At 36.0% G+C, this 20,605-nt stretch overlaps 4 protein-coding genes across 9 annotated transcripts; 3 read left to right on the forward strand and 1 right to left on the reverse strand.

Moving 5' to 3' along the window:
• The first annotated feature begins 1,530 nt into the window (after positions 1 to 1,530).
• LOC131007241 (uncharacterized) lies at positions 1,531 to 3,301 on the forward strand. Its single transcript, XM_057934392.1, has 3 exons — positions 1,531 to 1,846; positions 2,695 to 2,769; positions 2,935 to 3,301. The coding sequence occupies exons 1-3, from the start codon at positions 1,694 to 1,696 to the stop codon at positions 3,094 to 3,096; spliced, it is 390 nt and encodes a 129-aa protein (XP_057790375.1). The 5' UTR covers positions 1,531 to 1,693; the 3' UTR covers positions 3,097 to 3,301.
• A 143-nt stretch (positions 3,302 to 3,444) lies between these two features.
• Positions 3,445 to 5,509, forward strand: LOC131007239 (GDSL esterase/lipase LIP-4-like). 3 transcript variants are annotated; one of them, XM_057934389.1, is made up of 4 exons: positions 3,445 to 3,748; positions 3,927 to 4,089; positions 4,507 to 4,692; positions 4,773 to 5,509. In XM_057934389.1, the coding sequence occupies exons 1-4, from the start codon at positions 3,734 to 3,736 to the stop codon at positions 5,414 to 5,416; spliced, it is 1,008 nt and encodes a 335-aa protein (XP_057790372.1). In that variant the 5' UTR covers positions 3,445 to 3,733; the 3' UTR covers positions 5,417 to 5,509. The 3 variants fall into 3 exon arrangements, with proteins under 3 accessions (XP_057790372.1, XP_057790373.1, XP_057790371.1); XM_057934390.1 differs by lacking the exon at positions 3,445 to 3,748 and adding an exon at positions 3,763 to 3,808; XM_057934388.1 differs by lacking the exon at positions 3,445 to 3,748 and having other exon boundaries at positions 3,815 to 4,089.
• Positions 5,510 to 5,614: 105 nt separating this feature from the next.
• Positions 5,615 to 8,775, reverse strand: LOC131007240 (uncharacterized). 4 transcript variants are annotated; one of them, XR_009095994.1, is made up of 6 exons: positions 8,644 to 8,775; positions 7,715 to 7,782; positions 6,801 to 7,623; positions 6,652 to 6,712; positions 6,465 to 6,530; positions 5,615 to 5,903 (listed from the first exon to the last, which is right to left on the reverse strand). XR_009095994.1 is itself a non-coding variant. In XM_057934391.1 (3 exons), exons 1-3 carry the CDS (start codon positions 8,735 to 8,737, stop codon positions 6,835 to 6,837), a joined length of 951 nt encoding a protein of 316 aa, XP_057790374.1. In that variant the 5' UTR covers positions 8,738 to 8,775; the 3' UTR covers positions 6,739 to 6,834. The 4 variants fall into 4 exon arrangements, 1 of the variants encoding a protein (XP_057790374.1); XR_009095996.1 differs by lacking the exon at positions 5,615 to 5,903 and adding an exon at positions 6,003 to 6,302; XR_009095995.1 differs by lacking the exon at positions 5,615 to 5,903 and having other exon boundaries at positions 6,003 to 6,530.
• A 9,337-nt stretch (positions 8,776 to 18,112) lies between these two features.
• Positions 18,113 to 19,637, forward strand: LOC131007154 (uncharacterized). Its single transcript, XM_057934314.1, has 4 exons — positions 18,113 to 18,291; positions 19,128 to 19,208; positions 19,281 to 19,352; positions 19,438 to 19,637. The coding sequence occupies exons 1-4, from the start codon at positions 18,264 to 18,266 to the stop codon at positions 19,635 to 19,637; spliced, it is 381 nt and encodes a 126-aa protein (XP_057790297.1). The 5' UTR covers positions 18,113 to 18,263.
• Positions 19,638 to 20,605: the final 968 nt, after the last annotated feature.

Raw genomic sequence — 20,605 nt, forward strand, 5'->3', positions numbered from 1 at the left:
TATATAATTATTTTATTTTTTCAAATTAAATCTAATTTAATTTCTATAATTATATCGTGTTTTCATAATTAAAAATGCTCGACTACTCTCATTTTGCGGGTAGAAACTCCCTCAATCTGCATGGATTCAAATAAGTGAAGGTAGCCGAGTACTCGTTGCGGGTATTCGGGTATCGGCGTAGGCTACGCGAGACAGTGAGAGTAGCATATTTGAGGAATTTTGCGGGTCGAGTACCCGCAATTTGCGAGTAGGGTGCTCGACCCTCCTCGAATTCATGCCCCCACTCAAGTTGGTGGATTGATAGAAATAACGGGTGCGTACAACGGGAGCGCGCAAGTAGTGAGCAACAACAAAGAAATAATAATAAATGGTTCTTCAAAAGTTGGGATGTCCCGATGATCGGAGTTAGAGTTACGGAGCGCTGTGAAAGGAGAGATGACAGGCATTCGGGCTAGTCGAGCGGTCGGACCCTAGAGCATTGAGAGCGGTACGAGAGAACGAGATGAATGCGAGAGTGAGAGAATGTATGCAAGTACAAAAGTCGATACGAGTGATTGTGGATGCCTTACTTGATTTTGAATTTGAATATATATGCAATGGGCCTTTCGGGAAGATGGCTGGGGTTAGAATTTTGTTAGATTGTCCGTTGCAGCCATTGTTATTCTGATTTCTAAAGGAAGGATGTCCCATGACTCTCATTTTACTTAGTTGTCAGGTAACCGCTAGGGTTAGGGTTTTATCTGGTGGTAGTCATTTGTGTGTGTATTTGTTTCAACTGGTCTATCGTGTTGATTTTCTGAGTGCGTCTTTAACTATGTGGATTTTTTTTTATTCTATACGTGTATTGACAACCAAATGGGATCCTCTGTCCCAAAATATAGTGTGTACCACGTGTACCACTCTTCATTTCTTTATATTTTTAAATTATTTTTTATTCAATTTTAATTTATTATGCTTTTATATAATATAAAGATAATTAACAAGGGTTCACCCATCCATTTAGGGTTTATAATTATTTTTTTTATATTTATTTGAATTAATAATAGATTATTTGGGTTCATTAATTTAAAGTTAGGGTATATAATTTTTTAAATTTTAATTTTTCAATGATAAATACTAATTAGAGTTTATAATATAATAATAATTTTTATTTTTATAAAAAATAATTTATAAAATAAAAAAATGAAGAGTGGTACACGTGGTACACACAATATTCTGGGACAGAGGATCCCATCTGATTGACAACATGACCATTCGTCGTAACACGTCAATTATCAATCGTCAGATTATTTTTATCTTTCAAGGACCACAAACAAGAAAAAAAATGAAACGATATTTATTGAATTGTAATTATAGCCTTAGGTTGAGATTTTTTTGAAAAATTGCTCAAACAATGGATCAAAAAGTGATATTACTCTAATAATATTTTTTATTAAAGTAAAAAATAAAGAATGAGAAATGATAAAAAATATTTTTTTAATAATAAATTTATCAATAAAAACAATATACCTTGAATAAATTGAATGGCGGAGTGGCCGTAAACTCGAGATGGCTGCTATATAAATATAATGATAATCTCACTAATTTCAAGAATAAAAATATTAGTATAAGAAAAATTGTCAGCATCAACCGACAAAAGAGTATATTTTCTCCAAAATTGAGTCAACCAGTTGCAACAAAGCGGTGGTTGACAATGGCTGCAAATGAGGGATTGAAAGAAGGCGAAGAATTTGTGTACAGGATCAGCACTGCCGAGGAATGGGAGGAGCTGCGGCGGAGCGGCGCTACTTTCGGCGGAAATATCGATCAATCAACTGGTTGTTTCCATCTCAGCAAGCTCGATCAGGTTATCCCTACGTTTTGTCTTCTCTTTCCGCGCAGATATCTTGTCATTCTTTGGAGTTATTTTTTAAGAATTCAAGTGATTAATGCAATTTTCTGGTTGGTAAGCGATTTCGATTTGGAGATTTGTTATTGTAATGATTCGTTGATAGTGTTTGTATCAGTTATTGTAGTTTGGGATTTTCTCTGCTAGCGAAGAGAACTCGTTTGAAATTATTCCAAATTTTGTTGAAACCATAAGCTTTATAATTGTGCTTCAAAGTGCCTGTCTCTTTTGATTGTTATACTGCTGTATCATGTTGCTTCAAAATAATAGTACTAGTTTATTCATGTTGCAAGATAGCATTCAACTCAGCTCCTGTAATGTGAAGGAATGCACATTAACTACATTTTGGTGAAAAATATGTCAAAGCAGGACTCATTTTCTGCATAAGTACAACTTCTTGCGGTTTCGTTTCATACCTTGATCATTATTGTTGATGCATAATAGTCTATCCAAATAGAATGTGGAATATGAATCACCATTATTGGGTTTTGATGGCCACTTTTAATGGTGGATTATGATTTGGGGATAAAGGAAATAGGGCTTCTTTCGAAATAGTTTACGAAGATGATGATTTTAGCAAAATAGACTAGAAATGGATGCTGCCCTATTGTAAGTTTCAAAATTGGAATCTTCCTAGCAGTTATGTGCTAGCTTTGAAATTCCATTGTACTAACATAGTATCAATTTCCATAATGTATCATCTCTGTTTCTCTCTCTCTCTCTTGGAGCGTTACAGTTTCAGAAACTCACATTATATATTCAATAATCGAAATTAACTCTGCGACTTGTAATCCTTTCAATGGCAGGTCCAATCAACTTTGCAAAACTTTTTCTTGAATGTTAAGGAGGATCTATACCTACTCAAAATAGATGCTAAAAAGGTATATTGATTATAAATTATGGATTCATAAAGCTCCGTCTGTATCCTAAGTTTGTGGATGCCCTGTTAGACTTTGTTGCTTAGCTTGAAGCAAAGCTGTTTTTATATATGTTCACATCAATTGTAGAATATCCATATGATCGCTAACAAGTATTAACCATGGCAGCTTGGAAATGGCTTGATCTACGAAGCTGTGGATGAGTCCAATATATTTCCTCATTTCTACGGTCCATCCCGAAGTTTCAGCCCACTTCCATTAGACGCCGTTGCAAAAGCAGAGAAGTTGACCCTGTCGGATGGCAGATACGAATGCAGCCTTCTGACTTAGAAACCAGTTCTATTCAGGACTGTATTGCTTATCTATGCCGTTGCTTTGTTCATATTCAATCATTCGGAAATGTTCATGATAAAAGATACCTATGTAGGGCTTTGTTTTAACTTGGCTTCAGCTTCAGCATGCATAATTTTTGTGCCTGTAAAAAAATATTGCCTTTGCGATTGTCAGGAAAAAAAGAGACCTGATTATGGCTCAATTTCTTCATTTATTTAAATTGGTTGTTTGGATGCAATTCATTTTTATGATAAGATGATGCATCATATGTGTTCCATATATGCCACCACTGCATTTATAGTGGAGAGCCAAATAAGTGTTCAATGCATTAATCACACAGCCTCAGTCGAATTAGTGCTTTATCTAGAATAAATCAATACTAGTTAGTCAATAATGTGAAAACACAAAGGAAATAGTCGTCTTTTTTTTAAGAAAATGAAAGAGTTTTGACTTGCTAGATTCTTCATTTAGGCCTATCTACATCCACTAATCTCAACACTTAATGAGCAAAAATGGTGCCGTATATCTGTCAACTGATCATAATAATAGCAATTAGATTAAGATTTTATATGCGTTGGGACAAAACGCATTTCTCCCACCATTTAAGAGAAATGTAATTTTCATCCCCCACATAATGACAAGCATTTTGGTAAGATAATGGTGATACTCCCATTTAACAAGATATATTCTGGTCTCTATATATATTAAGGTGCCAGTTTTTCATTTGTGAGAGTGGTAGTAAATTAAAGATGTGTTGTTATTACAAAAAAGGGTTTGTCTTAGCTTGTGTGACGTTTTCAATGCTCATGTTTGATGCTGCTTCACAGTGCAGCAGGAAAGCAGTGATGTTCAACTTTGGCGATTCAAATTCAGACACCGGCGGCCTTGCTGCTGCGATGGGCTACGAGTTCGGATATCCGGACGGCCGCGCCTTCTTCCATCGCCCCACAGGTCGACTATGTGATGGTCGCCTTATCATCGATTTCCTGTGTAAGCCATTACTAAAGATTCCTGTCTCATCAATATTTATATACTATATATCTTTTTACAAATCTGTAATAGTATTGAGTGATGAGTTTTGTGTTTTAGCACAAGCCATGCATGTTGTCTTCCTTTTTTAACCCGTGAAACACAGGCTTCTGTCTTTATGTCATCAGATTCTCTTACTTTATTCAACAACTTGCATATTTTATATGCTAGCTCGTGATGTATATCTTGTAAATTTTCACCATATTGTTTTAATTTCTTACATATATAGAGTGAACTACCGAATTTCAAGAAATGGGACACAAAAAGATGAGAATTAAGAAGAAATAAATCTACGATCAATATATATTTAATGTTGTTGTATAATATATATGCATGTCTCGAAACAAATTAAAAAATAGGTAGATTCGATTCGGACAGGCGAAAATGTGAAGTCAAATTACTTGAGTCCATATCTGGAATCAGTGGAGCCAGATTTCTCAAATGGAGCCAACTTCGCCATTGCTGGCTCAGCCACTCTCCCTAGATATGTTGCATTCAGTTTGAGCGTTCAAATTCTTGAATTCAGACGCTTCCGTAATCACTCTCTCCAACTCCAATCTAAAGGTGAAACATGCAATGATCAATTAATTAACCTCTATATAGATCCCTGATCACAACTATGTATATATTGATTAATACTCTAGGTCATGTTGTGGGAGAAGACGACTTCAAGAACGGCCTCTACATGATCGACATAGGACAGAATGATCTAACGGCTGCATTCAACAACGTTCCGTACGACCAGGTTCTTGAAAAGATCCCTTCTTTCATCTCAGAAATCAAGGATGCTATGTGGAGCATCTACCTCACCGGCGGGAAGAAGCTGTGGGTGCACAACACGGGGCCGTTAGGCTGCCTGCCTGAGAAACTCGGCACACTAAAGCCAACTGCATCACAAGTAGACGAGCACGGCTGCGTTGCCTCCATGAACCAAGCTGCTCAAGTGTTCAACTCACAACTGCGCGATCTCTGCCAACAACTACGCGGCCAGATGAAGGACTCCACTATCGTGTACGTGGATGTCTACTCCATCAAGTACAGCCTCATTGCAAATTCATCCTCATTGATGGCATGCTGCGGACATGGGGGGCCGCCTTACAACTTCGATCCTAAGATAAAATGTCGGGACGCAGGCTGCAATGTGTGCGAGGAAGGGACAGGGACAGGCTACGTGAGTTGGGATGGAGTTCATTACACACAGGCTGCTAACACAATTGTTGCTTCTGCAATCTTGTCAACTAAATATTCCACGCCTACCCTTCCATTTAACTTCTTCTGCAATAATTAATTCCATACTTGGACTTATGCTCCCTTGTACTCTGTTTGGTTGTTGAAACTAGTGTTATTGGATATATATAAGATTAAGAGATGTGCTATAGTAGTTTTTTCTGGAGCTTATAGCGATCAGCTTACTGAAACTAGTGAGGATGATCCTTATTATAGTGGATCATCTTCACCACAGTTAAAACATTTTCTAGGCTTATATCTATATTTATACTTATCATTAAATTTCTTTTTTACCCCTAACATGAGCACTGCTAGCTATCAATTTTTTAGTGCACTCACAATAGTGGCAAACGTTACATGATGATAAAATTTTGAATTTGTGTGTCTATTCGTGCCGGAGACGCACCTGCCATTCCTGCAATTCTCTTATGCCAAGTGCCATGATAACCAGAGATGGCAATATCCTCTTCAATTCAAGTCTTCCAAGATCACCATTGAAATTGATTTATTCCATTCCTGGAGAACCATCGGGCAAAGGTAATCACAGTCTGCTTCCCACATAATCAAGAAAGCTAGAGTGAGACACAGGAAGACGGCAGCAGAGGACCAACAAGTCCATCGTGGTGGCGAATTCTATCATTTACATATATTAAAAATCTCATTTACTAAATTAAGTCGTTGAGGCCAACCCTTCTCTTATGAATAATCAACTTTCTGCAAAATCTATTAGCAATACAATTTAATCAGCAATCTAGTCACACGCACAAGCCTCATAGTTTTTCAAAAATGCAAATAATTTTGAAAAACATAATACAATTGCTTTTTCCTTAGTTGTCATACATCACATAGTGATCAAGGACCAGAACACCAAACACACTTGACTCCCAAGAAGAACACAGCTGGAGAAGGTGAAGCATGCCATTTTCCATTAACATCAATACTTACATCTGCAAATCAAATAGCCATATATCAAAACAGCTCCTACTTAGTTACATTACATGACAACAAACATGATACCATCAAAAATTCTTTCAAGAATAACAACAACTTTCAGTCTTCAAACAGCAATTTGAAGTAACAGCGGCAAATGAGAGAATGAAAACTCCTACCAGATCTTTTTCATTAGAAAGATCAGTTTCTGATGGAGGGCAGTAACTTATATTCCCAAGTGGACACTGCATGACAAATTACAAGTATTAGATAGCCATTTAATGGTGCTTTTGATGTTACAAGACTGATGGAATGAAATTCAAAATTTAGAGGTAAGATAATAATGACAAATGACAAGAATATAACCTTATTCATTCAGTTGACCCATTCTCAAAAGTGAAAGCCACCTTCACAAATATACACTTGTCTGGGACAAACATAAAAATGTAAGTGTGAGCACAAACATAAGTTTTCATTTGTGAAAGATGCTTGTTGATACTTGAAGTTTTATGTACCTATATTGCATTTTACAGTTATTCATCAGCCATCTCAAACACTGTCTTCTGTAGCTGAGAATTCAGGGAACAATGACTCTCCATGATTCTGACGGTACAGAGAAAGTATGGAACGTCGATTACATGGAGTCAGCCCCCAACTAGCTGATGCAACCAAAAGACCCTTTCCAATGTTTGGTGTTTTATGCCTCTCAGAACTGGGAGATACATGCGACTTCACTACGCCAGACCGGTATTCACATCCGGTGCGCTGTTTCCTGCATCTATATCGTGCTGTGGTAAAAAGAGATTCTGGATTAGAGGCCACTTCACCATAATCTGAGAAGTACTTGTTGATAATCCCTGAAACTGAGATCGTTTCACTCGTGGCCTCACCAATCACATTGGAATCCGACTTGTTACTCAAATTCACTTCAGCTCCAGTAGCAAATTCACACATTTCCTTTTCAACAAGACAATGCTGCATTCGCCCTCGTATTGGGTGTCTCGTTTCAGGCTTTTTCTTCACATTTTTCCTTTTCCACTTTCTACGGAAACACAAAGCTGTAGAAATCTTCAGAAATCCTCCTATCTTAATCTTTCTTTTGCATTTTGTTCTCTTCTCATAGGAAGCGCCCGCCACCTCAAGTGAGTCAGTAATCACATTAGCAGCGGAATTCAGATTGCAAACTTCAGCTCCATTGTGTCTCCGTGACTCTACACGAGTAGGAACATTTGATAAAATAACGTGTGCTTGAAGAAACCAATTAACATTTGAACCCAGAAAGGCAAACTTGAGAGGCAAAGACCCCGATAAGTGATAACGTTGTAATTTTTGCGTCACCTACAAGAAGAATGATAAGATATATCTGAATTTAATTGTTAGATCTAACAGAATGTAAAAAGAGGAAACAATGGATACAGCAAAAACATACCATCACTGCTTTGACCCTTATAGTTCCGAATTCGGGGAAACAATTGAGATGTGCCATTTCCACCTCCCCTAGGAGTAGTACAACATATCAGCATCGAGCATATAGATAGCTACTCAGCTAACTCTTCTCACGCATACATTAATATATGAAGTGCGCTCTTGTTCAATAAAGACCGAGAATGTAAGTACGCAAAATCAACATTCATCATTTTGTCATCTCAGTTCATACATGTCGAATTATAATCTTTCATTAAATTGAACTTTCTTAAAGGTAGAGCAACATGTATGATTCAAAAAGAGAATTGTAAGCAGTTCCTGATCCACACAGAAATTCTTCTTTTGTTCAACACTTTTAACTAATAAAAAAGTAAGCAAACTTTCACATATATGTACTTGAACCTTCGAAGAAGTTAAAAAAATACCCCCTAAAAGATGTTGATCCATTATTCATATGTTATCATGCATGCATGATATTGATAGCTAATATTTGCAAATTGCAAGCCTCTTGACAAGGGGAGGACTGCAAACAGCATAAGTCTCAATCAAACTTGATATATGTTTCTGGTCTATATATCATGAATCTTGAATTAATACATATATATAATTGCTCACTCTCAACACCCTTTTTGTTATACATAATACATGTACCAAATTTGTACTTGTGCATCTTTGTGTGGGTGCCACAAAGGATCTAGTCAGCTACGATCATTTTCTCTCTTCTTTTTTCAGAATCAGTAGTGTTGCATCAATATTAACATTAGATTCTCATTAATTAAGCATAATTATATTGAATAATGTATTATCCAGCAACATTCTGAACTCACGACATCAGAAGCAGTTTCCATAGAGAAATTCCTGGAAAAGCATTTTATAACACAAAGCAGAACAAATGAATTCAGCAACAAAGAAGAAGAAGAAGAAGCAACTAACTCTTGAAGTCGTCGGCCGTGATGTCCGGAGAGGCCGGAACGGCGAGGTAGGTTCCCAGGTTTGTCTCAGTAAACACTGCTGTCGGAACACCCATTGATTCTCCAAGGTTTTTTGCTTTCTTTCTTTGTATTGCCTTTTGGGTTTTGGAAATAGAATAATAAGGCAACACGTTTTATGGTTTATTTTTATGGGTTATTTAATTTAATAAACAGAAGAAAGGTCTTGATCCCTTTGGCTTCCTCACCCACAAAAATGGAGGCACTGCGTTCTTCTTTACCACTCTTCCCTGAGATTAGGTATACAGCTTCGAATTGTGAGTGCAGCGGAGGACTTTCAGAGACAACTTCGATCACTAGAATTCAAACCGCTCATTCCATTTCCTAGGCTTGCTGTTCAAGAATGATGTTGTTGCCGCTTTCTTTCTCATGTGTCACAAACTTCAACTACTGGAGGTAGAGGAGGTGTGCAATCTCTCTCTCCAAACACTTTTCTAAGTTAAAATTGATTATAATTTCTTGCTTCAAGCCATTCCAATGGAAGCTGAATTTGGAAATATCGCCTCATAGACAGGGGGCTCCCCTCCCAAATTTTGAGTTTTTTTATAATATATATTATAAAAGAAATTTGTTTTACAAAAGTTGACTAGCTTGTTATATTCTTCTATTTATAATTAATTTAAAGATAATTGTGTTATTTAAAACTATATAAATCTATAAAAATATGAAACAATGGTGTTAAATAGCCACATTGAACATGCAAACACAATATTTGGCCACTAATTGAAAAAACACAAATTATGGCCATTAATTAGGCAATATGCCTAATATACCCCTAATTGGAGGGTCAGGAGCGCGGGTCGCGTGCCGGGTAGGATCAGGCACGCGGGTTGGGTTAGGCACTTATGGCACTATTAGTGCCATAAGTGCCAACGAAATATTTTTTTTAACTCCCCCTGCCCTGTCTACCCCCCACACCCCCGACCCCACCCACCCCCAAACCAAAAGGAACTTTTTAAACACTTCCCCTAGGGTTTAGATATTCCATTTAGGGTTTAGATTATCCATTTAGGGTTTAAATGTTTCATTTAGGGTTTAGATGATGCTGTTGTTTCTATATTTGTTCTGCATGTTTGGCACTTATGGCACTAATAGTGCCATAAGTGCTAAAAAGACCATTTTACTTTATTTTATTTTGGATTTTCGTTGGCACTTATGTCACTATTAGTGCCATAAAATAAAATAACAAAAGTAAAATTTGATTTACTTTTATATAGGGGGAGTAAATTTTTTTTTTTGTTTTTGGCTTGGGGGTGGGTGGGGTCGGGGGTCTGGGGGGTAGACAGGGCAGGGGGAGTAAAAAAAAAATTTCGTTGGCACTTATGGCACTAATAGTTAGGGGTGTAAATGAGCCGAGTCAAGTCGAGTATTGACATACTCGAGCTCGAGCTCGGTCTATATGTATCAAGCTCGAGCTCGAGCTCGACTCGCTCGAGTTTGAGATTTTTGAGCTCGAGCTCGAGCTCGACTCGATTGCATATTCGATGAGCTCGAGCTCGACTCGGTTCGGCTCGATTATTGAATCTTAATCGAACTCGAGCTCGTTTAGGCTCGGTGAGCTCGAGCTCGTTTAAGTTCGTCTCATACATGCTTCAACAAATTGTATATATTATGAGCTATATTAGTAATTAAGCTATAATATAGGGATAAAATCGTAATTTGTTTGAAAGCTCGATTAGGCTCGCGAGCCTAACGAGTCGAGTATGATGAAACTCGAACTCGAGCTCGACACCTAGTCGAGTAGCTCGAGCTCGAGCTCGACTCGACTTATACCGAGTCGATTTCGAGTAATTTTCGAGTCGATCCCGAGTAGCTCGCGAGCTAGCTCGACTCACTTACACCCCTACTAATAGTGTCATAAGTGCCTAACCCGACCCGCGTGCCTGATCCTACCCGGCACGCGACCCGCGCTCCTGACCCTACCCAGTCCGCCCAATTAAGGGCAAAAACGTCCCAAAGCTATAAAAATGGCCAAAATTTATGTTTTTTCAATGAGTGGCCATAATTTGTGTTTTATGATCCATTTTGGCTATTCCAAAATTTTACTCTAAAAATATTATACATTATTATCACTATTATGCTTGTCTTTTAATAGAAAATGCCTAAAATGGATGGAATGCCCAAAAAAAAATTGTTTGGTATTATTACTATGCTTGTCTTTTATTATTATTGATTCTAGCTTGTAATTTATTGAAAATATACTCCATAATTTATGAAAATATTGTTCGTTATTATTGTTATTAAGCTTGTCTATTAATTAAAAATGCTTAAAATGTACGAAATGACAAAAAAAAAGTTTGTAATGTATTGAAATTAATTTGTAATATATTGAAACTATATAGTATATGAAAATGTTGTTCTTTATAATTACTATTATGCTCGTCTTTTAATAAAAAATGCTTTAAAAATACAGAATGTCCCAAAAAAATCTGTAATGTATTGAAACTAATTTGTTATATATAATCTATGAAAATGTTGTTCTTTATTATTACTATTATGCTTGTCTTTTAATAAAATAATGTCTTAAATATACGGAATGTCCAAAAAAAAATTCTCCGTGTAAGTTCAGCCCCCTCCCAAATTAATTCCTGGCTCCGCCACTGCTCATAGAGCTGGTGTGCTACATTGTATTATATCTATATTCAATTCAACTATGTTTAAGGCCTGAGTTGGATTGTGGTGAATGTGTAGAAAAGAATGATTGTGCTTTAGAGCTTGATTAATTTAATATTTTTAACTATAAACATGCACTTCATGTTGTCTATCTAGCAGTAGCAATCACATATGAGCACTGGAAGTTTAAGTTCTCTGTGCACCATTTAGTAGTGATGGGATTTGCCGTTGATTATGGATTCCCCACTTACTACTTACTACACTTTATCACCTTCCCTGTTTAATTCATAAACTTGTTAACTGCACTTGTGCATTCTAATTCGGAAATTATGCTAAACTAACCAGTCTTGTTTTATATCCTTAAATAGTGTCTGCTGTGAGATTGATGCGGATTGAGCTTGGTGGTGCATTTGTTGACCTGTTGAATGAGCAGGGATAATGAGATGGGATTTGTTGAGAGAACTCTTGGCTTCCGTACCCGTCATCTAGAAGATAGAGATCTTCGGCTGGTTTTTCCTCTCACTTGTCTCTTACGTTTGTCATTCAAATAAAATCAGGACAGGGTGGCATTGGCAATTTAAAGAATGGGTTTGTAGGTTGCAGAAATTGTTGGAAAAGATACCTTTATCGTTTGATTCTTTTTCTTTGTCATGAAGAAAACACCATGAGAAATATGGAACCTCTTCTACTTCAGGTAGGTAGAAAGAGAGTTGTTTGTTTATTTTGGATGATGCAGTGCCATAGTTGACCTGTCCAAGGACTGCTACAGTTTTTCTGAGTGCTGTAAGCTTGCACACATTCTTCTAATTGGTTTTTATGAGATCCTAAAGCTTGAAATGCCTCCATATCTCAATTCTCAACTGGCTAGAGTTTTCTTGTTTGTGACAGTTATATTTCCACCAATAACTATGATTATCTATAAACCTGATATGATGATTTTTTATTCGCTGCATATAAGAAGTTTACTGGCTAGCTGTGTGTGTTCTATACCTCAATAAAGTGACATTTCAAAATTTCTTTACATTTTTATCTGGTGCTTTTCTCAATTCTTTTTCCACTGTTTCAGATGAAAGCTGATATTCTTAATATACTTTTCCTTTTCTAAATTTGTTTTATTAGGTTGCGCTCTCTTTGATGGAAAAGGGTGAAAGGCATAACCCTTTCTCCACTCTTTTCACATGTTCCATATGGTGGATAATTTTAGGATGGGAATAATTCGGGCAGCCCTTCTCCCTCATTTTCACTGCAATTCATGATCAATATTATCATGAGGTAGTGGTGTGATAATATTTTCCCATGTTTTTCTCTCTAGAGAACATGAGATAAAAAAAAAAAAGTGCAATAAAATTTTCCCACCTTTTCTTCTCCCTTATTTTCTTATGATAAATTTACAACCAAATAGAACACACCCTTATAGGTAAAATATTTAATGAGCTTATACACATGATAGTTTTGGTTGACACTCGTTTCATCTTTCTTATTTATGATTCTCTTATTTGGGTCTGACAGAATGTGAAGCTTGCAAAAGCTGCACTAAGAGTTGGTGCTGGTAATATGGTTAATGCGCTCTTAAGGAAGCTAGTGTTGCTTAAGGTCAGCCTTCTGCTATTCAAATTTATCTTACGGGGTTCTATATGATATTTTAATTACTTTTCTTTCTTTTGAATGTCTACAGGAGAAAAGCTTGCTCCCCGAACCAAAAGTTGATGGTGATGACAGGCAGCGAGCACGTGCTTTGGCCACCATTCATTCTCATCCTGTTGTGAGTTTGTCTTTCAACTTTAAGTTTCATATACATGTATTCTAGTGGATGGTGAGACGATGAATTAATCACCTTGTTCTTGTTGAAGCTATCAAGTTTATGACATGGAATAACAGTGATCCTGGTTTCAGCATGAGGTTTCCTTTGAAAACCTTTGTATTTCAAAAGTGTGTCTGCTTTTACTCACCATGTCGTGTGATGAAGAATTCAGAGCAAACACAGGTAAAGGCTTCACCAGGGCAGATCTTGTTGGAGAACTTGAAAGTACTTAAGCTTTTCTCATTGACACATAATGCTCAATAGGCATGAAAAAGAGTAGGGGGCATTTAGTATTGAGGGTTAGCTTAGATAGATAAAAATAGTATAGGCTAATCCATATGGATTGGAAATTTTGGATATACTATGATTTCTCCAGTCCCACCCCTTTCTCATCAACTTTAGGTTCCGTCTCAGCACTTGGATGATTTGGTTCGCATAAGAACAGGGATGGTAACTAATTTTGTACAACATATTCCATTTAGTATTATCCGTTACATAATGAAGACTGATATCTAATCAATCTTCATGTCATTGTATTTGTTTAAGCTGAATGTGGCATTTACTTAATGAACGAGAAACAACTGGGAAAAATACTTGGTGGTGAAGTTAGGTAATCAAAATATTTGGTGGTGATAATCTATTAATGCAATCAACTGGGAAAAATAACTAATATCAATCCGTATCGTTAGGTCTTTAATCTTAATTTCAACCGTTTCCAAGCGAGATGATTTTTCAACAAATTTGACTTAATGAACGAGAAACAAGTTCACATCACCTCCATAATTTCTACTTTCTTGCGCAAATTCTCAAGCTGCAAGCGAGATTCTGAGCCTTCATGAGTTGGTGTTTGTGTAGAACTAGTACCCTCACAACCTGGATCCTCTATCTGTGAGCTTGTGTAGAACTGGAGCCCTGACAATTTTGGGCCGGCCCTCGTATTGGGTGTCTCGTTTCAGGCTTTTTCTTCACATTTTTCCTTTTCCACTTTCTAGGGAAACACAAAGCTGTAGAAATCTTCAGAAATCCTCCTACCTTAATCTTTCTTTTGCATTTTGTTCTCTTCTCATAGGAAGCGCCCGCCACCTCAACTGAGTCAGTAATCACATTAGCAGCGGAATTCAGATTGCAAACTTCAGCTCCATTGTGTCTCCGTGACTCTACACGAGTAGGAACATTTGATAAAATAACGTGTGCTTGAAGAAACCAATTAACATTTGAACCCAGAAAGGCAAACTTGAGAGGCAAAGACCCCGATAAGTGATAACGTTGTAATTTTTTGCGCCACCTACAAGAAGAATGATAAGATAGATCTGAATTTAATTGTTAGATCTAACAGAATGTAAAAAGAGGAAACAATGGATACAGCAATTTGTGTTCATGGTTAGATACAGCAAAAACATACCATCAGTGCTTTGACCCTTATAGTTCCGAATTCGAGGAAACAATTGAGATGTGCTTTGTCTATGTCATGGCTATATTCGGCACTAAGTATTAAGTCCTGATTTAGCTTTCTGAATTGTCTTCTAGTTTATGTTTTGCTATCGAACTGCCTGGTTTTGACTCCTTCAGTATCTATCTATTTCTTTTGTTACTACTCCATCCGTCCCGCTAAAGTTGGCAACATTCGTTTCGGCACGGAGAGTAAGAAATTGAGTGTTATATGTTTTAATAGAGTGTGGCCTACAATTGTTGACCAAATTAGTGAGTAATTGTTGACTTAATTAAAGTAATTTTGGCATTTTTAGAAAGTGGCCTACAATTGTTGACCAAATTAGTGAGTAATTGTTGACTTAATTAAAGTAAACTTTTGCCAGTTTTAGAAAGTTGCCAACTTTAGTGCGACACCCAAAACAGAAATGTTGCCAACTTTAATGGGACGGAGTGAGTATTATTATTTGTTTAATGTGTGCGTTCTAATTTTAGTTGTTACTTTTTATGTTAATTTGCTTGTTATTCTTCTTCCTTTCTGTTGTGTGTTCCTCAAGTACTGACTTCTGGTTAGGGATTTTGAAAGTGGGGTGTAATAAACTAATAAGCATTGATTTCTTGGAAATATTTTGATCATCATATATGCATGTGGCCTGCTGAGTTTACCATAACATGGTTGGGACTAATTTTGAAAGCTGGCCGCATAGTTTGCGGGCTGCCGCACACGAACCCTAGTTTTCATCTCGCTGAGAAAAGATGGCGAGAAATCGTGAGCATGGTAAGCTAGTGGAAGGCTCTTATGAAGAATCCGAACAACCACCTGGATATGAAGCCGCCGCCAAATTACTGCAGAAATCTGGTAGTGGAGGAGCTTGAGCTCTTGCAGAAGCAGTTAGAGGTGAGAATAGCACAGACGAAAATGCTTTTAGAAGGTTACTTACTTCCTTCATGAATGTTGCTGTTATAATTGTAGGATTTTCAGTTATTTTGTGTCTATGTCATGGCTATATTCGGCACTAAGTATTGGGTCCTGATTTAGCTTTCTGAATTGTCTTCTAGTTTATATTTTGCTATCGAACTGCCTGGTTTTGACTCCTTCAGTATCTATCTATTTCTTTTGTTATTACTCCCTCCGTCCCGCTAAAGTTGGCAACATTCGTTTCGGCACGGAGATTAAGAAATTGAGTGGTATATGTTTTAATAGAGTGTGGCCTACAATTGTTGACCAAATTAGTGAGTAATTGTTGACTTAATTAAAGTAATTTTGGCATTTTTAGAAAGTGGCCTACAATTGTTGACCAAATTAGTGAGTAATTGTTGACTTAATTAAAGTAAATTTTTGGCAGTTTTAGAAAGTGGCCAACTTTAGTGCGACATCCAAAATAGAAATGTTGCCAACTTTAATGGGACGGAGAGAGTATTATTATTTGTTTAATGTGTGCGTTCTAATTTTAGTTGTTACTTTTTATGTTAATTTGCTTGTTATTCTTCTTCCTTTCTGTTGTGTGTTCCTCAAGTACTGACTTCTGGTTAGGGATTTTGAAAGTGGGATGTAATAAACTAATAAGCATTGCTTTCTTGGAAATATTTTGATCGTCTTGTATGCATGTGGCCTGCTGAGTTTACTATAACATGGTTGGGACTAATTTTGAAAGCTGGCCGCATAGTTTGGGGGCTGCCGCACACGAACCCTAGTTTTCATCTCTCTGAGAAAGATGGCGAGAAATCGTGAGCATGGTAAGCTAGTGGAATGCTCTTATGAAGAATCCGAACAACCACCCGGATATGAAGCCGCCGCCAAATTACTGCAGAAATCTGGTAGTGGAGGAGCTTGAGCTCTTGCAGAAGCAGTTAGAGGTGAGAATAGCACAGACGAAAATGCTTTTAGAAGGTTACTTACTTTCTTCATGAATGTTGCTGTTATAATTGTAGGATTTTCAGTTATTTTGTGTCTATGTCATGGCTGTATTCGGCACTAAGTATTGGGTCCTGATTTAGCTTTCTGAATTGTCTTCTAGTTTATGTTTTGCTATCGAACTGCTTGGTTTTGACTCCTTCAGTATCTATCTATTTCTTTTGTTATTACGAGTATTATTATTTGTTTAATGTGTGCATTCTAATTTTAGTTGTTACTTTTTTATGTTAATTTGCTTGTTATTCTTCTTCCTTTCTGTTGTGGGTTCCTCAAGTACTGACTTCTGGTTAGGGATTTTGAAAGTGGGATGTAATAAACTAATAAGCATTGCTTTCTTGGAAATATTTTGATCATCTTGTATGCATGTGGCCTGCTGAGTTTACCATAACATGGTTGGGACTAACATGGTTGGAGACACAAAAACATACCATCAATGCTTTGACCCTTATAGTTCCGAATTCGGGGAAACAATTGAGATGTGTCATTTCCACCTCCCCTAGGAGTAGTACAACATATCAGCATCGAGCATATATATAGCTACTCAGTTAACTCCTCTCACGCATACATTAATATATGAAGTGCGCACTTGTTCAATAAAGAGCGAGAATGTAACTACGCAAAATCAACATTCATCATTTTGTCATGTCAGTTCATCGAATTTGTCTTCAATTTTTTTTTCTTTAAATTTGATTTAATTTATTAATTTTTGGAAGTAATATATATATATATATATATATATATGTTAATTTATCAATTTTTTGACCCGTTTAGCGGCCCGTATATGGTTGGGCTGAGCTTCATTTTTCGAGGCCCGTTAAAATTTTGGGCCGGTCCGACCCGGCCCAAAAAATTGCCTAGGCCTATTGGGTTGGGCCGGGCTGGTTAGAGATGATTTTTTTCACCTGCAAAACAGATCAACTTTAAATTTGTGTACATTTGGATGCACAATTCATTCACTCGATCCAGTTGGTTTTTCTCTTATTCTTAGAGATGATTTTTTCAGCTGCAAAACAGACCAACTTTTAATATAAAAATATTAAGAGATGTTGTGTTGTGACAGAGAAATATGTAGTGCTATGAGATAAATATAACCTGCGGAATTTCTCAATAACAGTTGTGTTTTGATGAAGAAGTTCGTTGTTATCCTTCTGAGGGTCTCATCTCAATTGAAGGGACATTAGATCTCAACTCAAATAAAATGTCATGTGGGAAGGACACGTGTGTCTCATTTTCAAAATAAAAAAAAAATTATCTCATAAAACATCTTTAGGTTAAACATAATTTTTTAAGTGAATTTTATATTAATATAAATTATATATATATATATATATATATATATATATATATATATATATATATATATATAGGGTTGGGCTAGGGTGAAAACACCCTTAAGTGTTTAAAATAGGAATACATTTTAACCATAGATTTATTTGATCGTACCGTCCAGATTAATCTTTTACTTACGGATCGGTTATAATTAAATCAATGTGTGATTCATACATAAAAATCGCAGAAGGCTATTTTCGTAAAAAATAAAAAACGGCTGTTTATCTTCACCAACCTTCTTCCGAAAATAGTGCCCCATTTATTTGGAAATTTAATTGCCTGCGAAGTGAAGGGATTGGATGAGTTGAACCGTATCTTTGACATATCTAATCTAATTTTGTGAAGATATTCTAGACTATTATTGTGTAGTGTATGAATTAAAATTCGTAGGGCTTATTCTCACTTCATCACTTCCGCCGCTGCCAGCGGACGATTCATACAACCGAGAAAAAAAGAATTTACCGGGCAATTAGCTATAATGGTGATTACGAAATCAAAGAGAACTGGTATGTAGATGACGATGTTGTGTTTTATTTTTTTTAATTTAATCTTTTGTTTCTTTGGTTGAAAAAATGGCGAAATGGTGTTGAATGTTCGATTCGTCCATGGGGTTCAATTGAATTTTGTTGTCTGCTAAAAAAACGGCGTCTTGGTCGAAGCAGTAGTGATAGGTGTATGTAGAAAGGATTTTTTATTTAATGAGTTAAACACACATATTTATGTTGCATAGCAGTATGAAATTTGATTTGTCATTGTCGCTATATTGAATTGGTATTTTTGTGTTCCAAACTCGGTGGTCCCCCACAAATTTTATATTTTTCAAGAGGTTATGTAGATTTAGTAGCTTTTTTATTGGTGAACCTTATATTTTTGTCTTTTTTAAGAGTGAGATATTTCATGGTTCAGAACAGAAAATTATTGTTGTTTTAATGTTTGTCTTCATGGATTTGCGGCTGCCGGTTTAGTATGGATAGTAGGTGTGTGGTGTGGGCTGCCTATATTATTATTGTATTCGGGATGAACCACAATAACTATATCATGAATCATGTAATTATAGTATGAATCGTAGTCAGGTATGAAATGAATCAGTTTTAATGATTGCATTAATAGGTACAATTTTTTATGATGGATTCAAACAAGTTGTTGTATGATCCAGTAAGAACTAATGTATGAATCATGTAAACAGAATGAACTGTGTTTATATTGTTTAAATGAATCAACGATGGCATTATTATGTGCTATACAATTTTTGTAGAATGAACTGCTTATATTCTTTAAATGAATCAATGAGTTAAGTAAGTATATAAATATGTAACGTTATGTAATGTCATGTGAAGCGCAGCTTACATTGCACAGAAGAAGGGGAAAGGTATAATAATCAGGGAGAGAAACGATGATGCTGAAGAAACTAGAAGGAAAGAAGGTTTGAATCAAATTATATTGTATTAGTTTTTTAAAAGCGTGGGACGATCAATAATTGTCTGTATTGATGCAGCACGAACAAAGCATAGGAATGATGAATTCATGAAGGATATGAAACGTGCTATGATGGAGAGTATGTTAGAAGGTATGTGATAACTTTTTTTTTTTTTGCAAAGTTCATAGTATAATAGCATTGCTGGAAGTTTTAATTTGAGTTCCTTATGAATTAGGGGTCTTGAATAAGAGGAAGAAAATGGATGTTGTGGACAATGCTGAGCAGGAGACGTTGGAAGATTCGTCAGACGGGAGTGGGTCTTCAGTGGAAGTCGTCAAAAAGACAAGGCACGAGAAATGCAAGGAGGGGATGGTGAACTACAAAGAATGGGTTGTGAGACCGTATGAGGATTATCCGACAATGTTCACGCTTTAAGATCCATGATATTTGGTTATTGATGTATTTGTGATTGAGCTTGTTGTCGAATTCATATCCAAAAACTAATGATGGAATGAATACATAATTTTGTTAGTATTATGCTGAATGTATATTTAATTAGTAATGGAAATTTAACATGTGTGGAATAATGGAATAAGTTTCTTTGTAGTCATGGCTAGCATATTGGAATAACGGAATGAATCAACAGGATAAATGAATGAATTAACAAATGAATGAATTAACATAATATCAAAATGAATTTTCGTAGTAACTGTACGAACCATCAGTATTTTTTATGCATCTAAGTAATAAGTTTTTTACGAATCATAAGTCAAAAACTGAATTTAGATGCATAACATAATTAATTAAAATTGAAAAACGTTGAATAACGTGAGGTCCAATGGAAAATTAGTTTTAAAAATAAGTGGAAGAAGCAATAAGTCAAAAACTGTAAAGATAAAAATATGATTAAAAAATCAAAGAAACTGAGTTTAATTTCAGCACATACTGCAGATAAGGAATAAACTGAGTTTAATTTCATAGGCAAAACCATAATGAATTATACAAACGAATGTATGAACCGTGACAATTCGATAGTACGTATGAACTGATTCATGCACTCATGCACTGAATCCGCACGTCATAAAGTATGAACTAAATAATCTGATAATTCCAGTGCTCTGTGAAATGATAAAGCATGTTCTTCACGTAAAACTAACTCATGCGTTGAATCTACTAAATGTGTGTATGATTTAATAACATCCAGTCGTACATAATCGAAACAAAATAAGCCATCGAATTGCATTCCAAGATAATAACAATTATACAAAATATATTGATATTAACATATTAATTATATAGCACGAACAAGGCGACTCCATCTGGTTTTTCAATCCACGAAAAAATTGAAGGAACTTGAGATTTTGTGAGTTTTCAGTCTGTAAAAAATGAATGAAGATTTTCTG

Source organism: Salvia miltiorrhiza, chromosome 1 (assembly GCF_028751815.1).
Source record: "Salvia miltiorrhiza cultivar Shanhuang (shh) chromosome 1, IMPLAD_Smil_shh, whole genome shotgun sequence".
NCBI classification, from domain to species: Eukaryota; Viridiplantae; Streptophyta; class Magnoliopsida; order Lamiales; family Lamiaceae; genus Salvia; species Salvia miltiorrhiza.